The 15,142-nt window shown below is 34.7% G+C and overlaps 1 protein-coding gene across 1 annotated transcript in view; it reads right to left on the reverse strand.

Annotated features, from left to right (window-relative positions):
* The window catches only part of LOC149251220 (pesticidal crystal cry8Ba protein), a 162,130-nt gene that overhangs the window by 41,059 nt on the left and 105,929 nt on the right, over nucleotides 1-15,142 (reverse strand). The window contains exons 14-15 of the mRNA XM_089459306.1: nucleotides 9,013-9,237; nucleotides 8,663-8,853 (exon numbers count right to left, since the gene is read on the reverse strand). Coding sequence (XP_089315432.1) covers nucleotides 8,663-8,853; nucleotides 9,013-9,237 — 416 coding nt within the window. The remainder of the gene's footprint in view (nucleotides 1-8,662; nucleotides 8,854-9,012; nucleotides 9,238-15,142) is intronic.

Below are 15,142 nucleotides of genomic sequence, written 5' to 3' on the forward strand. Positions count from 1 at the left end.
TTTTTTAAAGGAGCATTCCCTTATATGTTGTTGAAGTTTGTAGCTCAACCATATACTTATGCACATGCCTTGTGTCTATGCATGTAGAGGTAGACCACATTTCACCTTTGAATATTTGTTGATGTAACTCTTAACCTAAGTTAAACTTAGGAAAAAGCATATAATTATATGTTGGCTTATTGAGCCAAAATAAAAACTTAGATAGAGTAAATTACTTAATTTAGTGATTAAGTTTTAATCTTAGTTGTCAATCTCAAGTGAGCCAAGATCTAATCTCAGCCAGCCATCACTTTGAGATTAGGGTTAGGGTTAGGGTTTTGGCTCAATGTAAGGTTCTAAAGGTGAAGCTAAAGTGAGGAGAAGACACAACAGCAGCACAAGAATGAGAGAGGCTTCTCAGTGAGCGTGTGCTGGGTCTGAGAGAGTGCAGTGAGGCTAGTGATTAGTTTTGTGTTTTCTCAGTTGGGCCAATTATCGTTGGTACCAGAGCCCAAGTAAGCTCTGTGACTAATTTATTAATGAAGAACTATTGACTAGGTAGAAATATGTTTATGTGTAATGTGATTTAGATCAAGTATTTTTTGCTTCCGCTATATTTTTTGCGTTAGTTATATGGTTGTGTATTCATCCAGTTAATAATTGTTGGGAACCGATAATGGGCGTTGGGAATGGAAATTCTAACATATGTTTCCATGTGTTCGTTACCCTTGTTACAACTCATATTGTATGAGGTTTCACAATGCGATTTTCATCACATTGATGGATATTTGCAACCAATATCTTTGAGCATTGGATTGACTTTGGGGGACACGCATCTTCATGTAGCCCCTGCTCTTTAAGGCATTGGATCAATTGATGGAGGTCTTTGGTTTGGGGGGTTTGTCTTCTCCTTGGTTTGTTGATTGTGCTTGCTGGTTTGGTGGTTTTCTAACATGTGCTTGCCTTGTTGATCACCCCTTGGTTGCATATTAGACGGTTATGGGGCATGCAATCTCATTATTGTGTGGTTTTGGTGTACTTGTTTATCTTGGATGTGCTACATCCTGTTCTTTGGATGAGGACTCTAACCCCCCATGGGGTTATATGATGGTGTTAAGAGGTAGATGTTTCATCGCATTGTTGCAGCTTCCTAGTGACTTTTACATGGTGATGTTATTGAAGTTTCCTCTCTTACGATGTTGATGCGGTTGAATGATATGCGTTGTGGTAGTCCACTTTACCTAGGTGGGATTTGCCTAAGCGATATGACTTAACATTGTAACATTTGTTGAATATCACCTAGGTGGAAATGTGTTTTCTTACGCTAGTACCCTTGTGGATGCACTTTTTCCGAAGTTTGAATTACATGGGAGGGAGGTACTACATACATCTTTGATGATCAAGCCTTCCCTAAGTTTTGATGAGGCAATATCATGTTATAGTCCCTCATTGGCACACATGTTCATGAGGTTCAACTATGGTCTTATTTGGGATTTGTTCACACATGTTGAGGTTGATTTAACCATCCAATGGTTAATTTAATTCATTTATTACCTTGGAAGATAATAAGAGCTGAAAATCAAACGATGAAGGCAACAAGAGTTAACTTACATATATCTTTGATGATCAAGCCTTTCCTAAATTATAATGAGGCATTATCATATTATAGTCCTTTGATGGTGCACCCTGGGTTCAAACCTAGGTTGAGCTTCTATTTTATCATTGTGTTGTTGAGCTTATATCTTGTCATTGTGTTGCTATCATGGTGTTATTATAGCTAGGTAAAACACCCTATTTCCATGGTACAACACATGTTTGAGCACATCCCCCCTCATTGGAACACATGCTCATGTTGATTTAATCAGTCAGTGACTATTGGGAGGTTCGACAAAAGTTTTATTTGGGATTTGTGCACAACAAGTTGAGGTTAATTTAATCCATTTTATTACCTTGGAAGACAATGAAAGTTGAATATCAAACCGTGAAGACAAAACAGTTAACTCTCATTGTCATATAAGTGCTAGAAATCAACAAAACATTAAGACAAGAGAGTTAACTCTCATTGTCATATAAGTGCTACAAATCAACAAAACATTAAGACAAGAGAGTTAACTCTCATTGTCATATAAGTGCTAGAAATCAACAAAACATATAAGTGTTAGAAATTACTAAACCATGAAGACAATGAGTTGAAAGCTTCATTGTCATAAATGTGCTAAAAATCAACAAAACATATAATTGTTAGAAATTACTAAACCCTGAAGACAATGAGTTGAAAGCTTCATATATATATATATATATATAGATATATATATATATATATACAACTTGAAAATCAATTCTAAATAGTCATGGCACATCAGTGTATAGCTTGACTACATCTTCTCCATAGCATTCAAACCCTCTTGTTCGTATATCCGTGACTCCATTACCCAATTGGACAAGCACTTGTCTTAGGCCACCATCCTATTAGAGAAATGGGAGGTTTAGAAATTAAACTTGGTTTCTCCTTTTTCATAATTGCTTGTGAATATGTTATGCCATTTATCATTGTTTGTTACGTTTCTTCATCAAACAACTATCAAAATTATACATCATGAAGATCACAGAAAATAGTAGGCACAAGATATAAGTGTTAGAAATTACTAAACCATGAAGACAATGAGTTGAAAGCTTCATATATATATATATATATACAAGAGAGTTAACTCTCATTGTCATATAAGTGCTAAAAATCAACAAAACATATAAGTGTTAGAAATGACTAAACCATGAAGACAATGAGTTGAAAGCTTCATATATATATACATATATATATACAACTTGAAAATCTATTCTAAATAGTCAGGGCACATCAGTGTATAGCTTGACTACATCTTCTCCATAGTATTCAAAGCCTCTTGTTCGTATATCCGTGACTCCATTACCCAATTGGACAAGCACTTGTCTTAGTCCACCATCCTATTAGAGAAATGGGAGGTTTAGAAATTAAATTTGGTTTCTCCTTTTTCATAATTGCTTGTGAATATGTTATGTCATGTATCGTTGTTTCCTATGTTTCTTCATCAAACAACTATCAAAATTATACATCATGAAGATCACAGAAAATAGTAGGCACATGATATAGGCTCCAAGCCAGGACAAAACCCCTCCAAGGGGAAAACCCAAAAAAGTTATTCTCTTCTTATAAAATCAAATCCAATGAGAAAGAAATTCAAGACTTCAAAACCACCTCAAGAACCAAGTCATCCCTCCTTTTGATCCATTACCTTATAAGCCTTCCAATTGTAATAAATTTCAACCTTCATAAGCTTCCAACTATAACAAGTCTTCTAACTCAAGCATCATACCTAAAACATAACTTCGAATATCCTCTTCTTGAGACGGAATATTACATAACTCAGATTGGTGCTTTCTCGGAATTTCAGACCCTTCCCTTCTTTTGCCTCTAAGAAACTTACATATCTTTCTTCACTTGGCTCGCATGCCTTGCCACAGAAGAGCAACTACGTCTTGTTTGAATGGAGGTTCACACTTGCCAATATATAGTTATCTGCCTATGCGAAGGGCACGTCCCTTGAGTTGGCCGACTTGATCATCTAAGGGTCGACTTGGTCTTGAGGATTTAACTTCAAAAATAAAATATTTTCTTTTCATTTACAAAGAATCCAAATGGGACTTTGAGTTTGACAAACCCTAAAAGCATGAAATGCATGCTTGACAAATAAATAGTATTATTTCTCTTTTCTTTTTCTTTTTACATGAAATACAACATAACAATTATGAAGATTGAACTTAGTTACTTTCTCCAACACTCCCTCTTAACTAGGGAGGTATTCATAATTGTATACTCGATACAAGGATACTCTCAAACTGAAATATTCTCATAAGAAGAGTCGGATTGATAAGCCATCTTTAAGCATCAACATCATAACCAACATTGTCAACATAACAAGGCCTTGACTAACAAGCTCTATCTCTCCACTAGATTAGAGCACAATGTTGGGAGGCTTTACATGAGACACCACACTACCTCTCAAGGCACATACCCCATCTGGATGTTTATCGGGTATGTCCTGTTAGGACTATTCTTATCTTGGATTCCCAATCCTCAAATAATATTGGTCCTCTTCGACCAGTCTTGTCTTGAATCATCTATCCAACCATCAAAGATTGTCGGTCCATAACACTATTTCCTATCTTGGATTCCTAATCCTCAAGGAGTACTAGTCTCAGATGCTTATCCAATCCTCCATTCTCTATTCTCCCTCAATGTCCTTCACTAGACGTATGGTTGTTAGTCCTATCCTAGTGCATGACACATCAAGAAGAGAATATGAATACGATGTCCATCATCACTCCCTCTCAACCAGAGAGGAGATCCCTATTCCCCCTTCATCAAGGAACAAGGGCTTCTTTAGAGAGAATAGGTTGTTAGGGTTGAAGTTTTCATTCCTAGGGTTAGTTCAATCTAGGGTTTAGAAACCCTAAATACCAAGGTTTTTCAAGACTTCACAGATTTACAATTCCTACAAACCCTAGATTCTAGAAACTTCATAGTCATCAAGATCTACCGCAAAGGAATTGCAAAACCTTACAAGCTAACTGCAAAACCCTAACCATACTATACACATACCTCATATGAAAAAAATACATACCTCTATCTTCCATGATTACCGGGAGTTGCATCCAAGATGTATTCGAACTTCATCTAGTTCCCAAAGCATTTTGTCCTTCACGTCTTTAAAAAAACATGCTCTACCACTTTATCTTCTTTGCAAGATCTTGGTCCTTGTCAACACTTATCTATTCCAGCAGAGATCCTTTTGTCAAGTACCCTGGATGCTTACGAACTTCATATTTCTTATATCTTCTTCCACCAGAGATACCTTCAGACTTTGATCCATAGAAATTCCTTCAAGCTTACATAACTTTTGGAACAATATTCCCTAAATCTCCAGTCTTTGCTTCAGGAGACTCAGCCTATCATTCACCACTGTCATGGTTTCTTTGTCATATCAAGATCATATTAGATCTCTACCATATATCATATATGTCATTGTTGTATTCACACAAAATTTAATATCATTGACTTGTTGTCACCCTTAAGAAAACTTGATGCAAACCCATTTATGACTACTTCCCAAGGATATGCTTTTTAAAGTCTAGATCTCACAATCCGAAATACTGTAGTTGTAGTTTTATGTTACTGTTATTTTTGAGCTTAGATAACCATTTCTTGTTATACTTCTCATTCTCCACAAGAGATCACTGCTACATAATGTATCTTCTGCCAGATTTGCATCTTTGACTTTGCTATGCAAACGATTACCTACGAAACTTAAACCATAGCTAGATCACAACCAAGATACTCATTATGTCTAAAATAGTATCTTTTCATAGTTTCTTGGTCATGTTCCAATCCTTCAATAGCAGGTGTATAGGATTCTACAGTTCACAAAACCATAGTCGCATACTCTTGTGTTTGATCCCTTCAGAACCACGATCGATATTCATCATAAAGTGAGAATAAATTGTATATATGCAAGTTACCAGGTATAGAGTGTATGTGAGTCATCATAAGTTAAATCATTGAGCCACTATTTGTCTGAGCCACAAGAGCAAGCAATGCTTAAACTATCCTCGGTGCCATAGAACAATACGAGACCATCACAGTAAGCCATGATAATAGCTAGGATGTTAAGCGAGAGCCTTCATACTATATATAGTCAAGGATCTTCACATGAGTCTTCACACTGTATATGAAGAAAGAACTAGTGTATACCAATCTACTGTAATTACAAGCCTCAGTGCCATTTAGTATGCGAATCTTCAGAGTATACGCAAGTAGTCATCACAGGTCATTGTGAGTTATATGGAAAGAGCTATAGTTATCACATACGAGTCTCTATTGGGCTACAGAGACATGAATCTGAACCTCCAAGCTTCTTAGAGCTATAAGAGCGAGCCTTCAATATGCAAGAGCAAGGTCACTTTCCACACATAATGATATTGTGAGTTGCCACAATCATTGTTCATCACGGGGAAAGACAAGCGAACCACTGAAATAAGCCACAGAGCCAATGAGATCTCCAAACCACCTTCAACCCGCCTTAAGCTCTAATACCATGTTGGAGAAATGGGAGGTTTAGAAATTAAATTTGGTTTCTCCTTTTTCATAATTGCTTGTGAATATGCTACGCCATTTATTATTGTTTGTTGTGTTTCTTCATCAAACAACTATCAAAATTATACATCATGAAGATCACAAAAATAGTAGACACAAGATATAGGCTCCAAGCCAAAGTAAAACCCCTCCAAGGGGAAAACCCAGAAAAGTTTTTCTCTTCTGATAAAATCAAATCAAATGAGAAATCCAAGACATCAAGACTGCCTCAAGAACCAAGTCAGCCCTCCTTTTGATCCATTACCTTACAAGCCTTCCAGCGGTAATAAATTTCAGCATTCATAAGCTTCCAACTGTAACAAATCTTCTAACTAGGGCATCATACCTGAAACATAACTTCGAATATCCTCTCCTAGAGACAGAATATTACAAAGCTCAGATAGGTGCTTTCTCAGAATTTCAGACCCTTCTCTTCTTTTGCCTCCAAGAAACTCGCATATCTTGCTTCACTAGGTTCACATGCCTTGCCACAGAAGAGCAACTAAGTCTTGTTCGAATGGAGGTGCACACTTGCCAATATATAGTTATCTGCCTGTGCGAAGGGTCACGTCCCTTGAGCTGGCCTACTTGGTCTTGAGGATTTAACTTCAAAATAAAATATTTTCTTTTCTTTTACAAAGAGTCCAAATGGGACTTTGACTTTGACAAACCCTAGAAGCATGAAATGCATGCTTGACTACTAAATAATAATAAATTTTATTTTTCTTCTTTTCTTTTTCTTTTACATGAAATACAACATAACAATTATGAAGACCGAACTTAGTTACTTTCTCCAACACATCCCAGCTATTTCCAAAGAATATCTTGATGCTTAACCTTACTTTATGGAGTCCCCCTTGGTGCTGGAGGAAAGCCAGACTAAAGACAGAGGAAAGGTTGCTATGGTGACAATTGGGAACCTTCCTGAGTTTCCCTATGGTTGCACTTGTATTTCAAGGCTTTATCACTTTGAATGCAGATTTGGGATGTAACAAAGGGAAAGGCTCTTTCAGCACTCTCATGTCTCTCTCTAAAAACATATAGTCTTGGTGCCCAAGGAGCTCAAGTAGAAGAACGCACCATCGCATTACAATTCTAGCATAGACTGGTCACTGGATATGCCCCTTCATGCACAAGAGGCATGTGTATTGCATCATTAGGACACATTTATGTAGATGGATTAAGATGAGCATAATAAAGCACAATACAAACCCACAAGAGATGTGTATTTCTATTCAGACTTTGAATATCCTAAGAAACAAATAAACATTATAAAACTCTGCATAGGAATAAGACAGCAACATCGAAATGAAAATGCTACAATAGACAAAGTACAACTGCCAAACTGGAAATGGAGTACATCTACCAAACTGACAAGGAGACAACTTAAATAGAGATTAAAATAAGCTAAATAATTAAGTGTCGAATATAAGAACAATAATATATATATATATATATATATATAGATATAGATAGAGAGAGAGAGAGAGAGAGAGCATCTTTCACGATGAGCATGCACTGAAAACATTACAGAAGAATCAGAACTCCTACAGTCACTACAGTAGCAAAACAAAATAAAACTCCCAAATCCTGATCAGTTTATCATCATCTAGCCACAAATTTCTTCTACACTAATCCCTGTTTCAGAAACCATCTTTGTTTTCAAATGAGTTAATATCCATAACTTACATTATTGTTTTCCACTGACATTCATAGAACTCAAAAACAGTTGTCTCAGAGTTAAAACACTTCCATAAAGAACAGAAAATTTTGTTTAAAATTCCAGATAACTACCACTCAGGCAATTATTTAAGAAACAAATAAAAACAAATTTTGGTTTATCTCTTAAATATTTCTTCAAGTCAAAATTCACAATCACCTACTTGCATGCATTCCATGAAATAAATTAAAGACATTTTATCCAAAGTGTAACTGAAAATTGATCCATTCATTAGTTATACCATGGAATACACAAACTGCAAAAAGCACAAGCATCTGAAATGCCAAGGAAAAACAAAAGTAACCAAAAATCTACGAAAGCTGGCAACATTGTACAGACATCTGTAAACTTTCTAATTCACAGAGCTCTTTGCTCATAATATTGTAAGTTTCTATTAGCCCAAGGGACTTTGAATAGACAGTGATTGGATATACTGTTAACACACTCCTTAATGTTAGGTTCACCAGGTCAAAACCTGTGGGTAGTCCAACTACCTAACCAACCAAACAATTTTGAAAAATAATGCATATTGGCTTATGATGATCTGTAAACTGAAGTCAGGCAATCCAAACTTTTGAAGTCATTACAGAATCAACTCCATAAAAAATCAGACATCTTTTCAACATTTCAGAGAGCACCTGATTGTATTTCCAGATGCAGGATTTCTTTACCTGTGTCCCTTTAAAGTTTATATACACATAACATAGGCATGCATGCATAAGCAAAAGGGCAAGCTGAAATTCAGGAAGACAAAGATGACCAAATATAGTTTACTAAGTTACTACTCAACCACATACCTTGGGAGTATATGTTGATTGTGGATCTCAATATCAGTGCGTAGTTCATTACAAATATTCATGCACAATGCCTTCATTTTCAAATACGCTGTTGAAACAGTTAATGCATCCATCAAAACACCTTCATTGCTATTTGTCACAAACTCATCTGTCTCTGCCATGTGTCTTTTTGATCTCTTCCTAGCAGCAGTCTGCATATCATATCAATTTTATGAACTTTACCTCTTGAACATAAAATCATATGCTAATCCCTCTTTCAGTGTATAATTAACTTGCCTTTCATATATTCTTGAGTACCAGCAAAATATCCAGATTTCCTTAAATCAGATTGGGAGGTAAAGATGACCAACCTGGAAATAGCTGCACAATGTTAACTGTGCCTCGGGAGATAGTATATCATGAAGAAGAGAGTATATCTTTACAGCAGGAGCAAGAGCTGGAGCAGCAATTCCAGTAGCAGGTCCAAACACATCAACTAAGCCTGATGGTAATGAATCATCCAATGACTTGTAATTTTCAAATACCAAAGCAAGTAATTGCTCCACCTGCTCTTCAATATCTCCTAAAATCCGCTTCTGTAACCAAGGAGAAATGTTTATAAAGTTAAGTTCCTGAACTGGATAACACAAGGGAAAAGCAATGAATTCAAGATATGAAAAAAAAAAAAAATCCTAATGCATGTTCAGCCTTTCACTTGTAATAGGCTTGGATGACGCATGAAAGATAATAAAACCAAGGCTAAAATGAAAGGACTATGATAGCAGCAGTTCCCCAAAAGTTAAAAAAATAATATAGGAAAATAGAAGGGTTTGGCTATGAAGAAGACTTGAAATTTTGAAGAGACTGCTGGAAGATGAGTAAAGTGGAGAATCCAGATAACATCATCAAACTTGAGATTTGTAATATGCAAATACACTGGAAAAACAATAATCACAATCTAAAATGCTGATATTAATTAGAGCTATCTTGAACTCATCACCAGAGAAAAAGGCATTGTTCAAAAATGAAAGAAACATCCTGCCTATACAGCTACACCAGAAGTGGGAAAATTCAAAAGCAGGCCAATGCTTCATGAAAATACCTCTTGCCGGCTCAAAGTGTTCTCATCTCGAGCACTTACAACAGGAACAAGTAAATCATATATAAGAACTAGACAATCTTCAGTAGGTGTTGCCACATCCATGATAGAGGAAAGGTACCTGCACTTTTCAGACAATACAGATTGAGGTTTATCGACATCTAACTTAGGATACACACTGGATTTAACTTAACCTATACACTGCATTGCAAATAGAGAAATCAAAGTCAGCAAATGTATCCCATGGTTACTACCTCAACTTAGTATATGAATCTGAAACTCCATAATATGAAGCAAACTCAGTCAACAACCACCTCCATGATCCATGGAGACGCAAATTCCTTTGTTGAAAATGTTGCACTTTCATTGCAACCTCCAATACTAAGTCATATGCCACAGTTTCAGCAACAGGACCACACTGAAAAACAAGAAGCAAATTCATAATCCCAATAGATACAACATAAAATATTCTCAATTGAATTAAAGTCTAAGAAAGGAAAATCATGGAATTCATGTCACGTAAGCCAGATGATGTTAATAAAACGATCAAGTGGGGATTTAGCTGTGATGCTAATTGATAAGTAGAAAGGGTTGTGTGTAAAGGACAGGCAGCAATAGTGCTGTATACAAGGGAAAAATTATACGGTGCAATATAGTATTGATATAATTTACATTATCTGCTTTAATGCATTATTTGAGCCTTCACTAATGGACATTGTGTATGTATCTATGCATGTGATTTTGCCAGCTTAGATCCATCTTAACTCTGGACCTATCAAGCGCCGAGAGCGATCAAATCTCTTGAGGTGCAAACGTCTTTTTTGAGTAGAGATTTGATCCCGCTCTGCACTTGATAGATCTGGAGTTAAGATGGATCTAGGTTGGTTTCAGTCATGTGTGGCCAAAGAAAATCTAATGAACAGATGATTGATTTTATCAATAATATGTAAAATCGTATAATATTAAATATAATCATTTTAAATATGCTAAATATGTCTCAGATTAATCTGGTCATTTTAATTTTAAATTTTCTTAGTTACCTTAGTTTGTTGAGATAATAAATATTGTGAATAACTTTAATGGTGAAATAAAAATTTTGAATGTAAAGTGATAATGTAATAATGTTGAGTGATAGAAAATGTGAATAATAAGAATATAATAAATTACAAATAGTCTTTCATTGTGATTAATCTCAAACTATTTTCTTCTACTAGTCTTATTGTCACCCTTGTTACTTTCGTCGTCTTTTCATATCTATTATATGAAAATGACAAGTTAAATCGTAATTTTGTAAACCATTTAAATCTTTAGCTCGAGATATTGTAGTAAACATCATACCTTGTCTCTCTCTTTCTCTCCAGTATTAATAGGTTGAATTACTATAACACAAAAATCAATGTGCATTGTCAATAATTTTTTATGCTTACACTGAAATCAATGCGCAATATTAATCCAATCACTTTAAAATTAATGTACCATCATACATCCAATTACATCAAATCAGAAATAAACATCTACACTGAAATCAATGCATCTAGTGCAAGAAATCAAATAAAATTAGAAAACAACATTTACACTGAAATCAATGCATCTAATGCAAGCAATTAAATACGAATAGAAATCAACATTTACACTCAAATTAATCCATCTAGTGCACGTAAGAAAATAAGTTTATAAACCAACATCTACACTAAAATCAATGCATCTAGTGCAAGTAAGCAACCAACATCTACATTGAAATCAATGCATCTAGTGCAAACAATCAAATAGGATTAGAAATCACCATTTACACTGAAATCAATGCATTTAGTGCAAGCAATAAAATAGGATTAGAAATCATCTACATTGAAATCAATGCATCCAGTGCAAGCAATCAAATATTATTAAAAATCAACATCTATATTGAAATCAATGCATCTAGTTAAAGCAATCAAATAGCATTAGAAATCACCATCTACACTGAAATCAATGCATTTAGTGAAAGCAATCAAATAGGATTAGAAATCATCTACATTTAAATCAATGCATCTAGTGCAAGCAATCAAATATCATTAGAAATCAACATCTAAACTGAAATCAATGCCTCTAGTGCAATATATATTATTCCCTCTCCCCCACCTCCATCTATATATATATATAAATATATATATATCCATCTTTGTCTCTCTATCTCAACCCCCCAAACACACATGCTCTCTCACTCCATATCTATCAATCTCTTTGTCCCTCCCTCTCTCTCTCCATCTCTCTCTTCTTCCCTCTCTTCACTTTCCATCTATATCTCTATATCCCTTTGTCTCTCTATATCACCCCCAAAACATACACTCTCTTTCTCCAATCTATCTATCTATCCCTCCCTCCTCCTCTCCCTCCCTCTCTCTTCCCCTTCTCTCCCTCTCCCCCGCTTCTATCTCTCTTCCCTCTTGTTATCCTCTCTCCCTCTCTCTCCATCTTTCCTATCACTCCCTCTCTCTCTCCACGTTTCTCTCTCTATTTCTTTATTCTTACCTCCCTCTCTCCACCTCCAACTCCATCTCTCTCTCTCTCTCTCTCCAACTCGATTACTATATCCTTCCCTCTCTCCTTCTCTCCCCCATTCTCTTCATCTCTCCTTCTTTGTCTCTTTATCTCACCCCCAAACATACACACTCTCTCTCCATCTCTCCCTTGTCACCCTCTCTCTCTCCACTTCTCACTCTCTATGTATTTCTTCTTCCCTCCCTCTCTCCTCTCTCCCAAGTCTTGTCTCTCATTCTTCCTCTTTCTCCCTCTCCCTCTCTCTCCCCTCCAATCCTCTCTCTCTCTCCCCCTCCAATCCTCTCTTCCCCCATCAATCTCTCTCTCTCTCTCTCTTCCCCCCAATCCTCTCTTCCCCCATCAATCTCTCTCTCTCTCTCTCCAACTATGTTACTATATCCCCCCCCTTCTCTCTCTCACCCCCAAACATTCTCTCTCTCCATCTCTCCCTTTGTCACGCCCTCTCTCTCCACTTCTCACTCTCAATGTCTTTCTTTTTCCCTCCCTCTCTCCTCCTCTCTTGCAATTCCTCTCTCTCCCTTTCTCTCCTACCTTCCTCTCTCTCCCTTTCTCTCCTTCCTTCCTCTCTCTTCCCCCATCTCTCTCTCTCTCTCTCTCTCTCTCTCTCTCTCTCCCCTCTTTCTCTCTCTCCCCCTCCATCTTTGTGTATCCCTCTCCCTCTATTACCCTTCTCTACATCTCTCACTCATATCCCTCTTTCTGTCTTCATTCCTCCTCTCCCTATCCTTAAGTTTATCTCCATCTCTCCCTTGTCACTCCCCCTATCTCTCCACCTCTATCACTCTATGTTTTTATTCTTCCCATATATATTTAGTGTTAATATATATCATGATATATTAATACATATTATAATATAACAAATTTAATATTGTATTAATCCAAAGTTACTAAATTTAATAATATTAATATTATAATGTATCAATATGAATATTATATTTGATAATAATGATGATATTAATCTTTTAATATTAATATTAAGGTTAATAATGTTTTTTTGTATGGTATTAATAATAATTTGGCCCATGGTATTTGGCCATAGGCGTCACCTAAATAAAACCTATTTTTTGAGTGTTAGTAAGTATAAAAAGGTTTATGGAGTAAATATAAAAAGAGGTTTTATTTATTTACCATACCTCTAGTTTATTTATATTTTTATTTATTTATCATATCTCTTTTATTTACCATGGTATTTGGCCCATAGGCTTGGTATATAATTAGATGTTGATTTCTAATCCTATTTGATATATTTTTATTTATTTATCATACCTCTTTATACCTCTTTTATATTTATTTATTTACCATACCTTTTTTATAAATATGGTATTTGGCCCATAGTATTAATAATTATTTGTCCCATGGTATTTGGCTCATAGGCTTCACCTAAATAAAACATATTTTTTGAGTTTTCATAAATATAAAGAGGTTTATGGAATAAATATAAAAGGAGGCTTTATTTATTTACCGTACCTCTAGTTTATTCATATTTTTATTTATTTATCATACCTCTTTCATATTTATTTATTTACCATACCTCTTTTACAAATATGGTATTTGGCCCATGGTATTAATAATTATTTGTCCCATGGTATTTGGCTCATAGGCTTCACCTAAATAAAACATATTTATTTTTTGAGTTTTCGTAAATATAAAGAGGTTTATGGAATAAATATAAAATGAGGTTTTATTTATTCACCGTACCTCTAGTTTATTTATATTTTTATTTATTTAAAAACAAAAACAAAAAATTACCATACCTCTAGTTTATCTATATTTTTATTTATTTACTATACCTCTAGAGTAAATACAAAAAAAGTTATATTTATTTACCATACCTCTAGTTTATTTATATTTTTATTTATTTGCCATACCTCTTATTTTTATTTATTTATTTACTATACCTCTAGTTTATTTATATTTTTATTTATTTACCATACCTCTTATTTTTATTTATTTACCACACCTCTTATTTTTTTATCAAAAAAGTTTTATTTATTTACCATACCTCTAGTTTATTTATATTTTTATTTATTTACCATAAAACCTCTTTATATTTTAAATTTATATTGTGTTTATACATATTAATAATTTGATTGATTTTTAAATAGAGCCTATATTAGATTAAAAATGTTAAATGTTGAACATTACATTTACACTTAAATTTTTATGTTTTTATGTTAGATCTACCCCATACTGGGTTGTTTACTACCATTTACATTTATGTTTATATGTTTACATTTTTATGTGAGATCTCTATACATACTAATAATTTGATTGATTTTTAAATAGAGCCCACATTAGATTAAAAATATTAAATGTTAAAATTTACATTTACATTTTTACGTTTTAATGTGAGATCTACCCCATACTGGGTTGTTTACATTTACAATTATGTTTATACGTTTACATTTTATGTGAGATCTACCCCCCATATTGGGTTTGTTTACATTTGTGAGATCTAACCCCATACTGGGGGTAGAGTGCCTCTCGGCGCAAACACCCTAGCCCTAGTTTCCCCCACTTTTGTAATCATAATTATGACTCAGTGTCGCGTACAGCACAATTATTTTTGAATTATGATGGATAAATTATAAATAATGTAAAATGTATTTTGTTAATTAATGAATATTCCCCAAACAACTAACTTAAGGGTGGAGAACTAGTACTAGATGATACCACAAACAAGAATCAGTAAGGGAGTTAGGAAAATCACCTCATTTGTCAAGTAAACAACCATAGCAAAAAATCCATGTTGCCAAAATGCAAAATTTTAGATTCTCTCTTCCCCACTTCACCAAAAATCAGTTATGAGAGGAGAAGGGTAGTTGGGCAGCTGAATATTCTCAAAACACATTTTGAGTTCCAAG

The sequence above is a fragment of the Pinus tabuliformis genome, chromosome 7 (assembly GCF_031772625.1).
Source record: "Pinus tabuliformis cultivar Carrire ecotype Pingquan chromosome 7, CPIR1, whole genome shotgun sequence".
Lineage (NCBI taxonomy): Eukaryota > Viridiplantae > Streptophyta > Pinopsida > Pinales > Pinaceae > Pinus > Pinus tabuliformis.